This window comes from Lissotriton vulgaris, chromosome 12, assembly GCF_964263255.1.
Source record: "Lissotriton vulgaris chromosome 12, aLisVul1.2, whole genome shotgun sequence".
Lineage (NCBI taxonomy): Eukaryota > Metazoa > Chordata > Amphibia > Caudata > Salamandridae > Lissotriton > Lissotriton vulgaris.
In genome coordinates, this window is record NC_141700.1 from 787,825,449 (window position 1) to 787,846,923 (window position 21,475).

At 48.0% G+C, this 21,475-nt stretch overlaps 1 protein-coding gene across 3 annotated transcripts in view; it reads right to left on the reverse strand.

Annotated features, from left to right (window-relative positions):
- Positions 1 to 21,475, reverse strand: part of GNB2 (G protein subunit beta 2) — a 271,009-nt gene that overhangs the window by 14,495 nt on the left and 235,039 nt on the right. For all 3 annotated transcript variants that reach the window (XM_086946183.1, XM_086946184.1, XM_086946185.1), the window contains exon 9: positions 20,842 to 21,058. In XM_086946183.1, coding sequence (XP_086802309.1) covers positions 20,842 to 21,058 — 217 coding nt within the window. The remainder of the gene's footprint in view (positions 1 to 20,841; positions 21,059 to 21,475) is intronic.

Sequence of the window (21,475 nt, forward strand, 5' to 3'; positions counted from 1 at the left end):
CGATAACGGCCACCCATCTACCAGGTGTGCAGAATGTTCAGGCAGACGCACTGAGAAGACTTTTTCAGGAAAACCACGAATGGGTCATAAACGACGAAGTACTAGGAGAAGTCTTCGCAAGGTGGGGAACTCCAGACGTAGATTTGTTCGCCACCGCCAAAAACAGCAAGTGCAGAAACTTCACCTCCAGGTACTTCCAGCAAGGGACGCTGGGGAATGAGTTATGAATCAACTGGACGAACAGCTTTCTGTACGCCTTTCCTCCCATTCCCCTGATTCCGGCGGTGCTCATCAAGCTGGCCCGGTCCAGGGCTCGGATGATACTCATCGCCCCGGAGTGGCCCAGGCAGTGGTGGTTCACGGACCTACTTCACCGGTCTCTCCTTCCTCACATTCGGTTGCCGTGCAGGCCGGACCTTCTCACGAAGTTCGGGGGACGGATGTTACACCCCAACCTCTCGTCTTTGAGTTTGGCGGCATGGCTCCTGAATCTACCCGATGATTGCATGGACATACTGAAGGAGTCTAAGAGACCTTCCACTCGGACTTCATATGCTGACAAGTGGAAGAGGTTTTGTATCTGGTGCCAGTCTAAGAACCATGATCCTACGACCTGTAAGGAAGATGTCATCCTTCCTTACCTTTTACATTTGGCGCAGTCTGGCCTTAATGTGCATTCCATTAAGGTTCATCTGGCTGCATTGACTGCCTACAGGAAATGCCCTTCACAGACTTCCTTTTTCCAGATCCCTGTGATCAAAGATTTTCTGGAAGGTTTGAAGAAAGTATTCCCTCCTGTCAGGCTTCCCTCGCCTTCATGGGAATTGAATGTGTTGCTGTCCAGATTGATGAAGGAGCCTTTTGAACCTATTCATAAGGCTTCGTTACAGCACCTGTCCTGGAAGGCGGCGTTCCTCGTGGCCATTACATGGGCCCGCAGGGTGAGTGAAATTCAGGCGTTGTGTTGTAATGAACCTTATACTGTATTTCATGCTGCTAAGGTTTTTATGCGTACTCACCCTAAATTTCTTCCCAAGGTTATTTCTGATTTTCATGTCAACCAGACTATAACTTTGCCTACGTTTTTTCAGAACCCTTCATCCCCAGCGGAGAGGTCTCTCCATTCCCTGGATGTTAGGAGGGTGTTGAAATTTTATCTGGATAAAACCAAAGATATTCGTAGGTCTGACCAATTGTTTATCAATTATGGATCGGTCAGGACGGGTCTTGCGACCTCTAAGCAGTCCATCGCTAGGTGGATTGTGTCCTGCATACAATTGTGTTACCAAAAGGCTAATAAGCCCTTAGGAGGTAAGCCTAAGGCTCATTCCACCAGGGGCAAAGCTGCCACGACGGCTCTGCTCCGTAACGTGCCGATTGCTGAAATCTGCAAGGCAGCCACTTGGAAGTCGGTTCATACCTTTGCTAAGCATTACTGCCTGGATACTGACGCCAGGGCAGACGCTCAGGTTGGGCAGGCTTCGCGGCGGAATTTGTTCGCACAGTAGTTGCGTTATGTGTTTATTCTCCACCGCCGCTTTGGTGTGGGGATGGGCTTGCCATTCTATTCACTAGATTATGACTATACACAGAGATCCCCTACTACAGAAGGAGTAGTTTCTGTCCTGTAACTCCAGTTCTGTAGTAGGGGTATCTCTGTTATAGTCATAAGCGCCCGCCCTCCTCCCCGGTGGAGATATTTCATCATGTGAAGAATGCGACAGGTCTGGCGTGCTTCGCCTTCAAAAAGAACTGAAAGTAGAGGGACCTGCTATGCATTCTGGGATACTGGGAGAAGTTCTGGAAAGTTCTCTTAAAGGCACAGTATCCTATTTAAGTCACATAATGGCAGCCTATGGGGCTTGTCTGTCCCTACCTTCCTCTCTATCATTCCAGAGTCTTTGACTGGGGGAGGCAAGTTTCTCTATGGTAGAAACTGGCAGGCTGTGTTGTGTGTGGTGTTTTTTTGGTGGAATTTCTAGTTGAAGTACTGGACAGTGTAGCCTGTAAATATAGGCTGCATTATTTGTCTTTAAATTCTCTCTTAAGTGTCTTTGCAGTTTCTGCATTATTTTGACAACTTAAGAGATTATTTTTGATTGCCGGGGTCCACGCACATGGGCGGGACTATTCACTAGATTATGACTAGAACAGAGATACTATATAAACATACGAAGGAGTACCACCAAAGAAAAGGCTCGACAGCCAGTATTGGTGGGATGAGTCACTACTGTGCAGGAAGAAGTCCTCCTTTGTTTTTAAGGAACCCCTCACTCACCGACCTGGTCGGTGACATGCTTCATCATCGGGGCCACCTTGGCAGCTGAGTGCCGCCAAGGTGTGCTACAACACCTGAATGCAGTGGAGCAGGTATGTGAGTGATGAAATGTGAAAAAATGAAAAAATAAGTCAGTGGGTTAAAAATCGTCCTGGTATACTTATCAAATAATTTTATTTAGAAAGCTACTGGACAATATTAAAAACAGAGGCGATACAATGAAGGTAAATGGGACCTAATGTATCTGTGCTATGTGTCGGGTCTACATGTTTCAAACCATTTCAGAGTTATAGGTTTTTCATCAGGACCAAAATACGTTGTAAAAGGAATTGGGTGGTCAGGGTACACTAACACCCTGCCATACCTGCAACCCTTTCAGACCCCGAAATAGCAATTAGCTAAATGGGTAAAAAAACGTTGTGTGTCGTAACCCAAAAGTGATTACGCACAAAAAAGCAAACAAAACCTGAAAAAAAGAAGAAAATTATCATTCATAAAGGTTTATTTACGTGCCTGTTACGTAGTGAAGTGGCGTAGTCCGTTCTCTCTGTGACTCAGTCCACATTCAGTCATGCGCGTAAACCATGGTGCGGTGTATCGGCATAGTACTCTAATGTACAAGAATCTGAAACTAATTGTTCCACTTTGAACACACCTATCAATATAGGGGGTGAGAGTGCACGTGAATGCATTATAATTATTTACATTCTTCATTTTCTCACAGCCTCAGTTGTGCGTGCCTAAATCAAAATTTACGATTATTTTGTGTCTGGTATTACCGACGTGCAAAAGATGTCATCTTGATCCAAAACCACATATAACATATAACAAAACACCACAATACAAACACAATGTCGGAAAGACAGCACTTACATCTCAATGGAGAAATGTTTGCTACACGGGGATTTTTGAGGGGAGATTTACAGAGTTTGAAACATATTCTGTTGGAAAGAGGATAAAAGGTATATAAGAAGAATATCTCGTACCAATATTCTCTATTTGGTGAGGGGGCCAGACCAGGGTCTAAGGTATTCTGTTTCAGGGCAGTTTGTACTTACAGTTCCTCTGGTCGGTAATCAGCTGAAAACCTACTTCCTCCCTCCGCGTACCCGTACTGGGAGTGAGACTGGCGCCGCTATTTAAGGCAGCCGCCATTTTGGGCGTGGAGGGTGTTGACAACCAACACCCTCCACGCCCAAAATGGCGGCTGCCTTAAATAGCGGCGCCAGTCTCACTCCCAGTACGGGTACGCGGAGGGAGGAAGTAGGTTTTCAGCTGATTACCGACCAGAGGAACTGTAAGTACAAACTGCCCTGAAACAGAATACCTTAGACCCTGGTCGGGCCCCCTCACCAAATAGAGAATATTGGTACGAGATATTCTTCTTATATACCTTTTATCCTCTTTCCAACAGAATATGTTTCAAACTCTGTAAATCTCCCCTCAAAAATCCCCGTGTAGCAAACATTTCTCCATTGAGATGTAAGTGCTGTCTTTCCGACATTGTGTTTGTATTGTGGTGTTTTGTTATATGTTATATGTGGTTTTGGATCAAGATGACATCTTTTGCACGTCGGTAATACCAGACACAAAATAATCGTAAATTTTGATTTAGGCACGCACAACTGAGGCTGTGAGAAAATGAAGAATGTAAATAATTATAATGCATTCACGTGCACTCTCACCCCCTATATTGATAGGTGTGTTCAAAGTGGAACAATTAGTTTCAGATTCTTGTACATTAGAGTACTATGCCGATACACCGCACCATGGTTTACGCGCATGACTGAATGTGGACTGAGTCACAGAGAGAACGGACTACGTCACTTCACTACGTAACAGGCACGTAAATAAACCTTTATGAATGATAATTTTCTTCTTTTTTTCAGGTTTTGTTTGCTTTTTTGTGCGTAATCACTTTTGGGTTACGACACACAACGTTTTTTTACCCATTTAGCTAATTGCTATTTCGGGGTCTGAAAGGGTTGCAGGTATGGCAGGGTGTTAGTGTACCCTGACCACCCAATTCCTTTTACAACGTATTTTGGTCCTGATGAAAAACCTATAACTCTGAAATGGTTTGAAACATGTAGACCCGACACATAGCACAGATACATTAGGTCCCATTTACCTTCATTGTATCGCCTCTGTTTTTAATATTGTCCAGTAGCTTTCTAAATAAAATTATTTGATAAGTATACCAGGACGATTTTTAACCCACTGACTTATTTTTTCATTTTTTCACATTTCATCACTCACATACCTGCTCCACTGCATTCAGGTGTTGTAGCACACCTTGGCGGCACTCAGCTGCCAAGGTGGCCCCGATGATGAAGCATGTCACCGACCAGGTCGGTGAGTGAGGGGTTCCTTAAAAACAAAGGAGGACTTCTTCCTGCACAGTAGTGACTCATCCCACCAATACTGGCTGTCGAGCCTTTTCTTTGGTGGTACTCCTTCGTATGTTTATATAATAGTTATCTAGGGGATTGGGAGTACCCTTCCATCCACGGCAGTGGATAAAACCCCTTAACTCTCCAACTTTGTTAAATATATATAACAGAGATACCCCTACTACAGAATTGGAGTTACAGGACAGAAACTACTCCTTACCATTCGAGGCATGTGGGCTGCTGAATTCATATCTGTGCATAGACTCTATAGCAGTGTCTCCTCTAGCGGTGACTACCTGTGCCAGCTGCAACAGTTTGAAAAAGAGTTTCAAGGACAGCCTGGCCTACAGCAGCTTGCTGCTCTGATTGCAAGTCTACACAATAGTGTTTAGTGAAAGTGTGTATGGTAGATCATGTTGCTGCCCTACATATGTCTTCAAGGGGAATATTCCCTAAGAAAGCCATGGATGCCCCCATTTTACGTGTAGTGTGCTCTTGGGGGGAACTGTTAGGGTGTGTTTAGCTTTTTGATAGCACATCTGAATGCATTTAACTATCCATCTGGCTATTCCTGATTTTGAGATGGGATTACCTTCATGTTGCGGTGAAAAAGCAACAAACAGTTGCTTTGTTTTTCAAAATGATTTAGTCCTGTCAACATAATATAGCAGAGCTCTCCGTACATCTAGTGTGTGTAGGGCTCTTTCGGCTACTGACTGTGGGTTTTGGAAGAAAACTGGCAGTTCTATTGATTGATTGATATGGAAAGTGGATATGACTTTTGGCATAAACGTAGGGTTTGTCCTAAGTACTACCCTATTTGCATGTACTTGCATGAAGGGTTCTTGAATTGTTAGTGCATGAAGCTCACTTACTCGCCTGAGGGATGTAATGGCAATCAAGAATGCCACCTTCCATGTAAGAAATTGCAATTCACATGAGTGGAGTGGTTCGAAGGGAGGACCCATAAGTCTGGTAAGAACCAAATTTAAGTTCCGGACTGGTGAAGGTGGGTATGTGAGGGATTATCCTTTTAAGACCCTCCATAAAATCTTTGATTAGTGGTACCCTAAACAGAGAAAGGTGTTGCCTGTTTTGGAGATATGCTGCAATAGCAGCAAGATGTAGCCTTATAGAAGAGTATGCTAAATTGCATATTTGAAGATGCAAGAGGTAACAGATAATGTTTTGGATGGAAGCATCCAATGGATTGATTTGGTTATTGTTGCAATAGATTACAAATCTTTTCCATTTAGCTGCGTGGCATGCTCTAGTAGTTTGCCTTCTTGCCTCCTTGCTAATGTTCATGCAATCAGGAGGTAAGTTAAGGTATCCAAATTCTAAGACTTCAGGAGCCAGATCGCTAGGTTCATCTGATTGGGATCTGGATGTTGAATTTCTCCATGGTTCGGAGTTAATAGATGGGCGAGAGGCGCAATTTTTGATGGGGAACTACTGAGTTCCAGGAGCGTTGTGTACCATGGCTGTCTTGCCCATGTGGGAGCAACCAGGATCATTGTGAGTGACTGCTGACGTAGTTTGCGTGCCACCAACGGAATCAGTGGAGTTGGCGGATAAGCGTACGCAAATCTGCCTGACCAGTTCATCCATAGCGCATTGCCCTGTGACAACGGATGTGGTAACTTGGCGGCAAAGTACTGGCATTTTGAGTTTTCGTTAGTGGCAAACATCTATTTCTGGGTGCCCCCATTTCTGGAAGAATGGTTGGAGAACTTGGGGGTGAATCTCCCATTCGTGTAGCTGTTGGCTGTGTCTACTTAGCAGATCCGCTACTTGGCTGTCTTTCCCTGGCAGGTGTTTTGCTAGGAGAAATGTTTCTTGGAATTGTCCACCTCCATATGCTCTGTGCTAAGTGGGACAGCTGTGGAGAGTGTCCCTCCTGATTTCTGGATGTAGTACATGGCTGTCATGTTGTCCGTCCGGATCAACACGGCCTTGTTGTACAAGTATTTTTGGAATGCTTTTAGTGCCAGAAATATTGCTAGCAACTCTAGTTGGTTGATATGCAGTTTCTTTTGTTTTACTGTCCAGAGCCCTTGGACTGTATATTGGAGTAAGTGGGCTCCCCAACCGGTCAGTGATGCGTCCGCTGTAAGTACTACTTGTGGAACCGGCTCTTGGAACAGTCGCCCCTTTGAAAGGTTTTGTGGGTTCCACCACTGCAGAGAGTTGTAAGCGCGACTATATACCAACACTAGGTCCTTCAGTTGTCGTTGAGCTTGGTTCCACTGCCGTGCTAGGCATTCTTGCAGTGGACGCATTTGAAGTCTGGCATGAGGGACAATGAATATGCAGGAGGCCATCATGCCTATGAGCTGCACGAACACTCGAGCTGGTAAAGAGTATTGTGGCTGAAATTTTTGAATGAGAGTTTGCATGTTGGCTATCCTGGCTGAATTTGGGTATGCCTTTGCTACTGAGGTGTCTACTGTAGCTCCCAGATATTGCTGTATGTGGGAGGGTTGTAGATGCGATTTTGGGTAGTTTATGGAAAACCCCAGGCGGTGTAGCAGCTGGAGTGTCTGAGATGTATGGCTTGCACACTGCGTGTATGAGTTTGCTTTTATGAGGCAATCGTCCAGGTATGGAAACACGTGGATGTGTTGCCTTCTGAGGTGTGCAGCTACTACCGCTAGACATTTTGTGAATACTCTCGGGCTGTGGTTACCCCGAAGGGGAGAACCTGGAATTGAAAATGTTGACCTTCTATTGTGAACCTGAGGTATTTCCTGCGAGCTTAATGTATAGGTATGTGAAAATATGCGTCCTTGAGGTCTAATGTTGCTAGGTAGTCGCCTTGCTGGAGTAATGGGAGCACTTGTTGAAGAGTGATCATGTGGAAGTGCTCCGAGAGTATGTATTGGTTTAGCGGTCTGAGGTCCAATATTGGTCTGAGGGAATCGTCCTTCTTGGGAATAAGGAAGTATAGTGGGTATACTCCTGTCCCCTGATGTTGAAAAGGGACTGGCTCTATGGCTCCATTTCCAGCATGGATTTCACCTCTTGTTGTAACAGGGTGATGTGTTCCTTGGACATAGGACGGTATTTGGGTGGTATGTTGGGTGGAGTAGAAGTGAGTTCCAGGCAATAACCTTACTGGTTAATTTGTCTCACCCACTGGTCTATGGTAATTGCGTTCCAGACTGGTAGGAATGGTTTGACTCTGCCTTTGACTGGTGTTAGATGGTCAGTGGAGGCTCTGGTGTTATTGCTGCCACGTTCTCTGCCCTTGTTATTATTTCCCCTATAACCTCCCTTGTTAGAGCCTTTGTTAAAGGAACTTTGGGTGTTGCTTTTATATGTAGAAGTTTGTGAAGTGTTGCCTCGTGCGGTGCCTCTATAGGAGGAGCGACGAAAGGAACCTCTGTGTTGTTGAAACTGCAGTGCGCCCATAGATTTGCAGTTTCTGCATCTTTTTTCATTTTATCCAAAATAGTGTCTACTGCAGGGCCAAACAGGAAGTCTTGATTAACTGGTTGGTTGAGGATGGTGGATTGCACCTCATTCTTAAAACCAGAGATGCATAGCCAGGCATGTCTGCGCAATAATACGCTGGTATTAATGGATCTGGCTGCTGTGTTGGCTGCGTCAAGCACACATTTAATGGAGGCATTCGTAATAAACTTGCCTTCTTGAATGAGGTCATTAGCCTGAGCCTGGCAAGGTTCTGGCAGGTGTTGCATTAAACCCTCAAGCTTGTCATAGTGTGCTCTATCGTAGCGAGCTAGTAAAGCCTGTGTGTTTGCGATTCTCCATGAATTAGAGGCCTGTGAGGCTACTCTTTTGCCTGAGGCTTCCAATACGTTAGACTCCTTATCAGGAGGTGGAGCATCTCCGGTAGTTAGCGAGTTTGCTCTTTTGCGAGCGTTTGCTACTACCAGTGAGTCTAGAGGCAACTGGCCTTGAATATAGGCAAGGTCTGTAGGAGCCGCTTTATATTGAATATGCTACTTACTAGTATGCATCTGTTCTTGGCATGTAGGGCTGCTAACATTCATATCTTAGCATTAGATCGCCGCCTAGTGTTGGGTCCGGATGATCGCACATTGTTGTCCTGGAAGAGTCTTCGAAGTATCCTGAGATAGGTGGCTCCTCCCCTGGACTACAGTGCGCATGGGCATCGGCTCCATCCTCAGATTGTTTTTCGCCATTGTGGCAGAGGATAGAGTGAAAAGTGTAAAGGATGTCCATGCTAATGATTGAATACAATAGTATATCTGCAGCTGCGACAGGCACCGGGGAGGAGGGTGGGCGATATGAATGTTAGCAGCCCTACATGCCAAGAACAGATGCATACTAGTAAGTAGCATATTCAGTTCGAGGCATGTGGGCTGCTAAATTCATATCTTAGCATAGAATACATAGCAGTCCCTCCATCAGCGGCGGTTGCCCGTGCCAGCTGCAGAAACCTGAAAAAGTGTCTTGAGAACAGCCTGTCCTACAGCCGCTTGCTGTTTGGAATGTACATCAACACAGTAGTGTTTTGTAAAGGTATGTGGTGTAGTCCACGTGGCTGCTCTGCAAATGTCCTCTAGAGGAATGTTTCCTAGGAAAGCCATGGATGCCCCCAATTTGCGTGTGGAGTGCGCCTTTGGGGGTATTGTTAAAGTGCGCTTGGCTTTTTGATAACAGATTTGAATGCACTTAACAATCCATCTGGCTATTCCTGCTTTGGAAATCGGGTTGCCTTTGTGTTGTGGTGAGAAGGCAACAAAAAGTTGTTTTGTTTTCCTAAAGTGTTGTGTCCTGTCTATGTAGTACATCAATGCCCGCCGTACGTCTAGCGTATGGAGCATTCTTTCCGCCACCGTTTGTGGGTTCTGGAAGAATGCCGGCAAGTCGATAGTTTGGTTGAGATGAAAATGTGACACCACCTTTGGAAGGAATTTGGGGTTAGTACGTAGCACTACCCTAGTTGGATGAATCTGAATGAATGGCTCTTGGATTGTGAGCGCTTGTAGCTCACTAACACGCCTTAGTGACGTAATAGCAATTAGGAAAGCTACTTTCCATGTTAGGAATTGCAGTTCACATGAGTGCAGTGGCTCAAATGGTGGTCCCATCAGTCTGGTGAGGACCACATTGAGGTTCCACACCGGAGCTGGCGGTGTTCTTGGGGGAATGACTCGTTTCAGACCTTCAAGAAACGCTTTAATGGCAGGCACCCTGAAGACCGAGAGATGCTGCCTGTTTTGAAGGTAAGCTGCGATGGCGGATAGATGTATCCGAATAGAAGTGAACGCTAGTTTGCACTTGTAAAGGTGTAACAGATAGCAAATAATGTTAGGGATAGATGCATCTAGCGGGTTTATGTCATTGTCTGCACAGTAAATGACAAAACGCTTCCATTTTGCGGCATAGCATGCTCTGGTTGACGGTTTCCTCGCCTCCTTGATGATGTTCATGCATTCAGGAGGTAGGTTGAGGTATCCAAACTCTAAGACTTCAGGAGCCAGATCGCTAGGTTGAGCTGGTGCGGATCTGGATGCTGAATTTCTCCATGGTTCTGCGTCAAAAGTCTGGGCGTGAGGCGCAGTCTTTGATGCGGTACCACTGAGAGTTCGAGGAACGTGGTGTACCAGGCCTGGCGCGCCCACGTTGGAGCAACTAGGATTAGTGTCATCGAGTGTTGCCTTAGTTTTCTCGCCACCAGTGGTATCAGAGGTCTCGGGGGAAAAGCGTACGCAAATTTGCCTGACCAGTTCATCCATATCGCATTGCCCTGTGATTGCGGGTGTGGGAACCTGGCGGCGAAGCTTTGGCATTTTGCGTTCTCCCTTGTGGCGAACAGGTCTATTTCTGGATGACCCCACTTTTGGAAGTACGGCTGGAGTACTGATGGATGTATCTCCCACTCGTGCATTTGATGGCTGTATCTGCTGAGCAGATCCGCCATCTGATTGTCCTTCCCTGGGAGGTGTTCTGCCATGAGGAAGATGTTCCTCTGAATGGCCCACTTCCACATGCTCTGAGCCAGATGAGACAGCTGCGGTGAGTGGGTTCCCCCCTGCTTTTGGATGTAGTACATCGCGGTCATGTTGTCCGTCCGGACTAACACCACTTTGTTGCACAGATGTACAATGAAGGACTTGAGCGCCATGAAGATCGCCATCAGTTCTAGATAGTTGATGTGCATCTTCTGTTGCTGCGTCGTCCATAGTCCCTGCACCGTGTAAGTGAGCAGATGAGCTCCCCATCCCTGGAGAGATGCGTCCGTCGTCAGGATAACCTGTGGCACTGGCTCCTGGAACAGTCGGCCCTTGCAAAGGTTGTGTGGAGTCCACCAATGCAGAGAGTTGTATGCCCGACTGGTAACCAACACTAGGTCTGTTAATTGTCCCTGAGCCTGTGTCCACTGATTTGCTAAGCACTCCTGGAGCGGGCGCATATGCAACCGTGCGTGAGGGACTATGAAGATGCAGGAGGCCATCATGCCTATCAACTGCATGAACACTCGTGCTGGAAGTGAGTGTCTCGGTCTGAACTTTTGGATTAGAGACTGCATGCTGTCTATCCTGACCTGGTTTGGTTGCGCCTTGGCCGTCAGGGTATTGATTGTCGCACCCAGAAACTGTCGGACATGTGCCGGCTGAAGGTGTGACTTTGGGCAATTCAACGAGAAACCCAGGTCGTGAAGGAGGTGAATGGTAGTCGACATGTCCGCGGCGCACTGTTGTTCCGACCTGGCTTGAACGAGCCAGTCGTCGAGGTAGGGGTAGACATGGATGTTTGTCCTCCTGAGGTGCGCTGCCACTGCCGCCAGGCACTTGGTAAACACCCTTGGGGCTGTGGTGACTCCGAAGGGTAGGACTTTGAACTGATAATGCGTGCCTTGGATAGTGAACCTGAGGTACTTTCTGTGGGACGGGTGTAGGGGAATGTGGAAATAAGCATCCTTGAGGTCTAAGGTTGCTAAAAAGTCTCCTTTGTTTAACATGGGAAGAATCTGTTGCAGTGTAAGCATATGGAAATGCTCTGACAGTATATACAGATTGAGGGGACGGAGATCCAGAATTGGTCTGAGCGATCCGTCCTTCTTTGGAATGAGGAAGTACAGGGAATATACCCCTGTGCCTTCCTCCCCCACTGGCACGAGCTCGATTGCTCCTTTTTGCAGCATCACCACCACTTCCTGCTGCAATAAGTGCAAGTGCTCTGCGGACATAGGTCTTTGCCTTGGTGGAATGTTGGGTGGAGTGGATTTTAACTCTAGACAATAACCGTACTGGATAAGTTGTCGCACCCACCTGTCTGTGGTGATGTTGATCCAGACGGGCAGGAACTGCTGTAGTCTCCCCCCGACAGGTGTTAAGTGGTCGGGGGGCAGTGACAGAGAGTCACTGATTGCTTGGGGCAGAGGAGCGTGTATTGTTGTTCCCTCTGCCGCGTCCTTTGTTGCGGTTTCCCCTGTAGCCCCTCTTGTTCTGTTTGGGGTACGAGGATTGTGCTCCACCCCTAGGGAACTGTGACTGCTGACCCATCTGTCCTCTGGTGACTCCACGGGCACCTGAGCGACGAAAATTATTGCCACGAAACTGCTGTGATTGTAGGGCCCCCATAGATTTAGCAGTTTCGGTGTCTTTTTTAATTTTTTCTAGGGTGGTGTCAACATCTGGACCAAACAGTCTATCAGGATTGACTGGTTGATTAAGTATGGTTGTTTGGATGTCAGGTTTAAACCCCGATATGCGGAGCCACGCCTGTCGTCTCAGCATGACACTGGTGTTAATAGCCCTAGCGGCTGTGTCCGCGGCATCAAGTGCACACTTTATGGCCGCGTTGGAGATCAGTTGTCCTTCCTGTATAACCATTTTGGTGCCCTCTTGAAACTGCGGAGGCAGGTGTTGCACAATTTGCTCTAGTGTGTCGTAATGTGATCTATCATAACGTGCCAGTAGTGCCTGTGTATTTGCAATACGCCAGAGATTGGCAGCTTGCGCAGCCACTCTTTTGCCTCCTGCCTCTAGCACTTTGGACTCCTTATCCGGGGGAGGAGCTTCACCCGTTGTTTGGGAGTTGGCCCTTTTACGGGCATTTGCGACCACCAGGGAGTCAAGCGGCAACTGTCCCCGAATGTATGCAGGGTCTGCAGGCGCTGGTCTGTACTTTTTTTCAATACGTGGATTGACCACCCTCGCCCTGGTAGGCTCCTTAAAGATGTCCGCAGCATGCTTGAGGGCCCCTTTGAGCATAGGCAGTGTCTTCACAGTTCTTTCCGAGACTGAAAAAGTGTCGAATAGAAAGTCTTCTTCAACTGGGTCAGCATGCATGTCCACATCATGATTAGCAGCTGCCCTCTCAATGAGTGCATGGAAACCTGCAGAATCCTCTGTTGGGGATGCACGTGTACTGAAAGCCTGTGGGTCTTGTCCCACATTTTGGGTGCCTTGGTTCCCAATGTCATCATATGAATCCTGTTGTGCACCTGGTTCATTGACCGGGAAAGTGTATTGGTCATCTTCATCGTAGCCCTCACTTTCAGAGTGGTCTGGAGACGGTGTTGGGCTCCTTCTAGGAGTGGGCTGGATAGGTTCCATGAGGCCTGAGGCGTCCTGTGGAAACTTTCTTCTTCAGGGGGATGACATAGGATTCCACCGGCTGCGAAGTGATTTTCCTTTTGTAAAGGGTTAATCTGCCCGTGTCTGCATCTATGAAGCACTCCGAATCCTCTTCTGAGTCGAGTATTCGACCTGAAAGTGCCCCTGCCGTAGAAGATTCCGACTTCTTTGGCGTCGATTTTGATGAAAAGGCCTTCGGCGCCACTTTTGGCGGCAGAAGGAAGAGGAGTTTACTTGCAGGCTTGACCGGGACGTCTGTCTCCTTCTGCGGCGATGGCGCCGGCGCCGACGAAGCAGAGGCCTTCTCCCTAATTCTTTGTAGTGAAGAAGCAATGAGAGAGGCGTCGGAGACAGTGGCCTTTGGCACCGACGAGGTGGCTATGCCCTCGGATCCGACGTTCTGCTGGTCTTTTTGAGGGTTGGTCGATGATGCCACGTCCGCCGACCCAGAGTCCTTGGACCGGTGCGCAGATGTCCCAGTCGGAGCCGGAGCTGTGTCGCTGGCTTTGGCGTGTTTTGCTGGCGCCGCCGCGCTTGTCTTGTGCGTGCCACCCTTTTTAGAGGATCTCTCCTCCGGCGCCGATTTCGACCCCGTGGAATCGCCAGATTTCTTCGACTTCTGTGGACCGGAGGTCGACGGAGTCGATGAGGCTGCAGGCTTATTCGTTTTTGTTGTTACGATCGCCATCTTAGGGACGCCCGAGTCCTTAAGTTTCGGTTTCGGTTTCGGGTCGGCCATTTTAGGTGTTGTCGATACCGTTGCTTTCAGTTTCGGTTTCGATACTTTCGGCGCAGCAAGTATGTCCGTGGCCGGGCCCGAAGGCGGGGCCGTGGCTTGCGCTACGGGGTCTTGGGGAAGGCCGACAGGCGATCCCGTGACCCGTTCTTTATGTCCGTAAACTTCGGGGCATAGCTCGTCCTCTGAGCTATCTTCCGCGGCCCCATAAACCCCTTCGTCGTCCCCTACCTCGTCGACGTATTCAAGGCCTTGACCCACGACTCCGTCGTCGTCTCCCGGATCTGCCTCGACCTCCGTCTCGGGCGGGGAAATCTGAAGATGATGGCTCTGGTCCTCCTCTTCTTGGTCGTCGAAGATGTTTTCGGGATCCGGGGCCGCTTGTTTGGCCACAAGGCGCACCGCGCGCCGAATCGCGAGAGTCTTCTTTGACCTGAAACTCGCACAAGCCCTGCATTTTCCTTCGTCATGGTCTGGCGAAAGGCATTTGTTACAGACCGGGTGCACGTCTATATGTGGGTATTTGGACCCACAGAGCGGACAGAGTTTAAATGGGCTCCGCTCCATGTTGGAAAGTCGGTGTCGAGTCGCGATGAGAAGGCCTCGATGTCCGAAGAGTGGAAATACTCCGCTGATTCCGGCTCCGAGAGACGGAAGAACTCGAGACCGCACGCAAACAATACCGACGTCAAGAACACACAGCCTTTTGGCCGTTTAAAGTTATGTTTTCTCGGTTCCGACAGACGTCGAGACCGCATCCGAACCCAATGGCGGAAAAAAACAATCCGAGGATGGAGCCGATGCCCATGCGCACTGTAGTCCAGGGGAGGAGCCACCTATCTCAGGATACTTCGAAGACTCTTCCAGGACAACAATGTGCGATCATCCGGACCCAACACTAGGCGGCGATCTAATGCTAAGATATGAATTTAGCAGCCCACATGCCTCGAGCATATTTTTTCAATCCTGGGATTGAGTACACGTGCTCTGGCTGGATCTTCAAATATATCAGGTGTGTGTTTTAGTACCCCTTTTAGCATAGGAAGTGTCCTCACATTTTTCTCAGAGGTAGGAAATGTGTTGAATAGAAAATATTCTATTGGGCCAGTGTGCATGTCGACCTTGTGGTATTTTGCTGCCCTATCTAGCAGCTGGTTAAAGACAATGGTGTCGTCGGTAGGAGACGGCTTTGTAGGGTATGGGGAGGCATCGAGGATGGGTTGTGTGTCGTATGGATCATTCTGATCCTCTCCTGTGTCATCTTGAGGATGTGGATCCTCTGGTTGATTAAAGTCATCTTGAGGATCTTCCCCCATGTTCTCCTCATCCTTATATAGTCAGAATGTGTAGGAGAGTAGGGCACAAAGGGCATATTGGGATAGAAAGGAGGAGGAGTAAAGGGCCTAGAGGGAGAAGTCCCGAAGTCCTTTTTCTTTGAAGGAACAGGGGAAGGAGTGTGTGTCCAGTGGTCTCTTTTTTCGACAATAAACTAACTTTGCAGTCTCAGGGTTTATATACAGTTTAGATTGTTCCTCTGATTCCGGATCGGGATGGAAGAGTTCTTCCTCCACTGTCCGTGGCTTTGGAGCCGATATTTTTGGCTTGCGAACGGGTTTTTGACTTTATGGCTCGAGGGCCTTCGGTTGTGGAGTCTTTCAATCCGACCGTTGCTTTGGGGTCTGTAACCTTTTTCGGTTCAACGATTTCTGTTGGTTTAGCCGTCTTTTTCGGCTCGCTTGTCTGTCTTTGGGTCGGCGCCCTGTTTCAGATTGACTGGAGCTTTTGGATCAATAGGCTTTTTATGCTCGACAGCTTTCTTAGGCTGAATGTCTTGTCGACTTGATGACTTTTTTCGGTTCGACGGGTTTTGTAGTGTGATCGTGTTTTTGTTGATCTCCACTCTTTAGGTTAGACGGCCTCCCTTGGGTCACATGTTCCTTTATGCTCGACAGCCCGCTTTGGTTCGAGCCTTTTCTTCGGCTCGATATCCTTTTTGGGTTGGGAGACATTTTTTGGTTCGACCACCTTCGGATCAGCGACTTTTGGCTCGACGCCTTTCTTCGGTTCGACGACCTTTGGCTCTGCGGCCTTCTTCGGCTCGACTACCTTCGGTTCGACGACCCTCTTGGGTTTGACGACCTTCTTGGGGAGAACGTTACTTGGACCTGGGCTACAGGAAGGCTTTGTTTTTGGCTTCGGAGCAGAGCCGGAAGGCGGGGCTTCTGGAGGAGCTTGTCTATCTTGGCTAAGGCCTTTAGGTGTTGCTTCGCCCAGAGCCTTTGGTTTCGAGACAAGCGGCGTTGAGGGCTGTGTACTCACGATTTGCCCCGGTGGGATCTCGTCAGACTGGTCCTCGGCGGTGACAATCTCTAGATCAGAGTCCGCCGCCTCTGGTAGGTCGTGTTCATCAAAGATGTTCTCCGGTTCCGGTCGCTGCATCTCTTGCCTAGCAGCCCGTCGAATCCGGATGGTTCTTTGAACAGAATTGGGCACAAGCTGGGCAATTTTCTTCGTTGTGCTTCGGTGATAAGCACGTGTTTCATACTGTAGGTTTGTCAATATGCGGGAATTTGGAATGGCATTGTGGGCACCTTTTGAACAGACTCCTTTCCATCGACAGCAGGCCCACGTGGCGTCGAAAGGCCCAACAGCCCGCGTAGACGACCGGATCAAGATGGAAAGTTTGGTTGCGTCAAGCAGTACAGAGCGAGAACACTGTCGAAGTCGAAGGCCTTTTAATGAAGTTTAGTTTTGGTCCCGAAGTTGGAGTAGAGGAATAACATCAAAACCCAATGGCGGAAAAAAACAATGAGGATGGAGAAGATGCTCATGCGCACTGTAGTCCAGGGGAGGAGTCACCTATCTTGTGATACTTCGAAGACTCTTCCAGGACAACAAGTTGCAATCATCCGGACCCAACACTAGGCGGCGATCTATTAACAGATAGGAATTCAGCAGCCCACATGCCTCGAACATAGTTGTTTTGCAGAAAGGTTTTGTTCTTTCTATATAGTAAAGAATTGCTCTTTTCACATCTAAGGTATGTACGGCACGTTCTGCCACAGAATCTGGTTGAGGGAAGAACACAGGCAACTCAACAGATTGATATCAAAAGCAGAAATGATTTTGGTAGAAATTTAGGGTTTTTAAAATTTATTTATTTATTTAAAATACTTGTAGAGCGCAGGGTACACCTTGCGGTTTCTTGGCGCTGGGGGGATCGGCAACTGAGATGAAAAAAGACCAGGGAGAGATGAAAGGGATATTGAGGGAGTTTAAGTGGGGAAGGCCTGGCTGAAAAGGAACGTTTTCAGCTCTCTGCGAAAAGGGAGATACTGAGTAGCAGAGCGGAGATGGTCAGGAAGTGAGTTCCAGAAGGTTGGAGCTAGGGTGGAGAAATTAGCCCCGCCCCACTTTTTGCGAGTGAAGCGAGGGATCTGGAGGAGGGACCTGGAGGAAGACCGAAGTTCTCTTGTGGGTACATAGGACTTGATTAGTGAGGAGATGAAGGCAGGGGCAGAGCCCTGGCGGGCCTGGAAGACCATGCACCCGATCTTGAATAGAGCCCGTTCCTTTATGGGGAGCCAGTGGAGCTCTCTGAGAAGGGGGGTGGAGTGGTGATAACGAGGGAGGCCGTACACAAGCCGGGCTGCTTGATTCTGGACGGTCTGGAGTCTACGCAAACTGTAAGCGGGGATACCGTGGTAAAGAGCGTTTGCGTAGTCCAATTTAGATATTACAAGTGCGGCCATAATGATCTTGAGTGCCTGGGGGGAAAAGAAGCGGGAGACAGTGCGGATAGCGCGGAGAGAAAGGAAACAGGAGGACACCACAGAGCTGATTTGTGAATGGAGAGTGAGTTGGCTGTTTATTTTGACACCAAGTGTTTTGACCGTGGTGGAGGGGGTCGGTGCAGAGCCAAGAGAAGGGGGCCAGAAGAGAGAGTTCCAGGGACTGGATGAACCACCGGTGAGAACCAGCTCGGTTTTATCCGGGTTCAGTTTAAGGTGGTTGTGGTTCATCCAGTCCCTGATGAATGTCATAGTTGACTGGAAATTGGAGACGGAAAGAGGAGAAGGGGACAGATCAAAGATGAGCTGGAGGTCATCCGCGTAGTTATAGGGTTGGTCCAAGAACCACTTTGTTTTGGTGTATTTGAAAGAATGGTACTTCTTTGGTTAGTGCCTGAAGCTCACCTACCCTCCACGGAGATGTGATGGGTATGAGGATAGCTAACTTCCAAATAAGAAATTGTATTTCACATCTATGCAATGGCTCAAATGGTGGACCCATTTGCCTGGTGAGGACTATGTTAAGATTCCACCCTGGAGCAGGTGGAAGTCTTGGAGGAATGATTCTTTTAAGTCCCTCCATAAAAGCTTGGATGACAGGCACTCTGAAAAGACAAATGTCTGTTTTGTAGGAATGCAGCTATTGCAGCAGGATGTAAGCGTATGGAAGAGTACGCTAAATTGGAATGCTGCAGATGTAGTAAATAGCAAATTATGTTTTGACCTTACGCGTCTAGTGGATCGGATTGTTATTGCAGTATATCACAAATCGCTTCCACTTTGCTGCATAGCAGGCTCTTGTGGTAGGACGTCTAGCCTCTGATAATGTTCATGCAGTCTGGCAGAAGATTAAGGTAGCCAAACTAAGATTTCAGTTGCCGGATCACAAGGTTGAGATGGCAGGGATCTGGATTTTGTTTTCTCTCTCCATGGCTCTGAGTGAGCAGATTGGGAGTGAGGTGTTGTTTTTGGTGAGGAACTACTGAGAGTTCCAACAGGGTTGTGAACCAGGGTTGTCGGGCCCATGTGGGAGCAACTAGGATTAATGTCAGGGACGCCTGGCTGAGCTTCTGAACCACCAATGGAATGAGTGGGAGCGGCAGAAAAGCATAAGCAAATATCCCTGACCAATTCATCCATAGTGCATTGCACTTGGACAACGGGTGTGGATGTCTGGAGTACAGTTTCCTCTTCAGAAGTGAGAGTTCTTCCAGATTTTGATTTTAGAGCCATTGTAAAAGCCTACCCTCTCGGTGCTACTTGGTTTTTGTTGATAGGCACACATTTTGCAATCCTTAGATTTGCGGTCAAGTAATAAGCAATATATGCAGAACTTAGGATGGTCTTCCGAGTGAAGTCTCTTCCTGTCGGGGTTCCACATGGTCTAAAAAGACTTGAGAATTCAGCCATGTTTAAGTTATGCAGTTTAGGAAAGTTTTAGAGATGTTGGGTAATCTCTCAGAAATTATGAAATCGGAATAAATAGCCAATTTATTTGATTGACAGAGCAAAGCTCAGGACTCCTTTCATACATGACAGAATAGGAGTCATAGCTAGGGTGGCCTGTGTGGGGGGAAGGGTGAAGACTGTACTGTATGCTGATTAGCTGAAGTTTGGATATTTAAAAATGATGCGGATAGGCTTTTTCTAGGATTATGTTAAAGTTTATTCTGCCTCTATAAAATAGCACTGCTCTGTGGTTACACTGCGACTCCCTGCTCGGCAACTGATGATTCAAGCATGTGAATCTATGAAAGATTCTTAATGGCACAAAGAAAAAGTACTGTTGGCTTTAACCCCTTCGATGCGGATGACGAGCTCAGCTCGTCATCTAACGCGGCTTTTTGAAAAAAGCCGCGTAGCGTAAAAATTACCGCCGCAGCGATGCGGTTAAATTAATTCAAACACAGAAGGAGGACTAAAAAAACGTAGGATGAAGAATGGAAATAAAACAAATTGGACAAAAAGAATTAGCCCGCAAGCCTGAACGCTGAAGTGGATTTTATTTTTAGACGGATGTACATGCGATCACTCTGGCCCATTCCATGGTTGAGGGAGCGGACACTGCCCCAAGCTAAAGGTAGTGGTGGGCTGAAGCAAACTGTGAAAGGGTTGAACAGGACAGTGGATGAAGTGGGCGGACCCAAAGCCACTCTTAATACATGTATGTATGTATGTATGTATGTATGTATGTATGTATGTATGTATGTAATTGTTCTATTACAGGAGTATGCAAAAAAAAAAACAAAGCTGGGTCTAGGACAGACCTAAACGAGGTTCATGTTTGAAGAAAAACCACGTAAAGGGAAATAAAAATGTTGGACGAAGCCACTCTGGTCTTACCAGCTATGTAGACTGACCCAATAAAAATAACGAATAATAAAAGAGCTAAACCGTGAGAAATCTCAAAGTGCAAGCTCACAATTGCCCAAAAAGACTGGTTAAGCTTTCGAGAAAACCAGCTCAGAAAAGCCCTGGGATCAGAGAAAAAGGAGATTGATTGTGCTGTGACCTCTTGCTTTGGTAAAGCACGTCACAGTACAGCACTACCCATGAGCGCCAAGCGCGCAGCACAGCATGTCACATACTACTGCACTACCCGTGAGCGCCAGGCTCACAGCACATCACATAGTACAGCGCTACCCAGGAGCGCTACATGTGAGCGCCAGGCACACATCACATAGTACAGCGCTACCCGTGAGCGCCAGGCGCACATCACATAGTACAGCGCTACCCAGGAGCGCTACATGTGAGCGCCAGGCACACATCACATAGTACAGCGCTACCCGTGAGCGCCAGGCGCACATCACATAGTACAGCGCTACCCGTGAGCGCCAGGCGCACATCACATAGTACAGCGCTACCCGTGAGCGCCAGGCGCACATCACATAGTACAGCGCTACCCAGGAGCGCAGCACATCACATAGTACAGCGCTACCCAGTGGCGCCAGGCGCGCAGCACAGCATATAGTACAGCACGACCCATGATCTCCAGGCGCGCAGCGCTCAGGTACCAGTCGCAGGTCACACAGCCCAGTGCTATCCAGGCCGCAGCGCTCTTTACCTGCACGGTCGCCCTTCATGGAGTCCCAGATGTTGCAGTTGAAGTCGTCATATCCGGCTAGCAGCAGCCGCCCGCTCTTGGAGAACGCCACCGAGGTGATGCCGCAGATGATATTGTCGTGGGAGTACATCATAAGCTCCTGGTCCGCGCGCAGGTCGAACAACCGGCAGGTGGCGTCGTCGGAGCCGGTGGTGAAGGCGTTCCCGTTGGGGAAGAACTAGAAAGAAGGAGACAAGAGTTCTTTAAACTGGCACTGGGCGCAGAGGCGGCAGAGGGCACACAGTGTGGGTCAGGACTGACCAACTGATGACCTGTACTAGCGGGTCTGCAGCTCCGAGCCCTTATAGGCGCACGTCCTCTATGCATACATACTGCCACCCACCGCCTGTGGTAGGACCAGAGCAGCAAGGATCGGAGTACAAAACCCGTTCCTACCCCTGGCCGGTGTCCAGCGTTTCCAGACCCAACCACTAGGTGGCAGAATTACCCACAGCATGTGAACGCGGAGGACATTTCATGGTGCAAACAAACCTTTCTACCCAACACAGCTGCAGAATTAGAACCCAACTTAAACAAGAGGAACAACTTCTCTTTACTACATGAATTCTCACCTGGAAGTGGTCTTTTAAAAGGA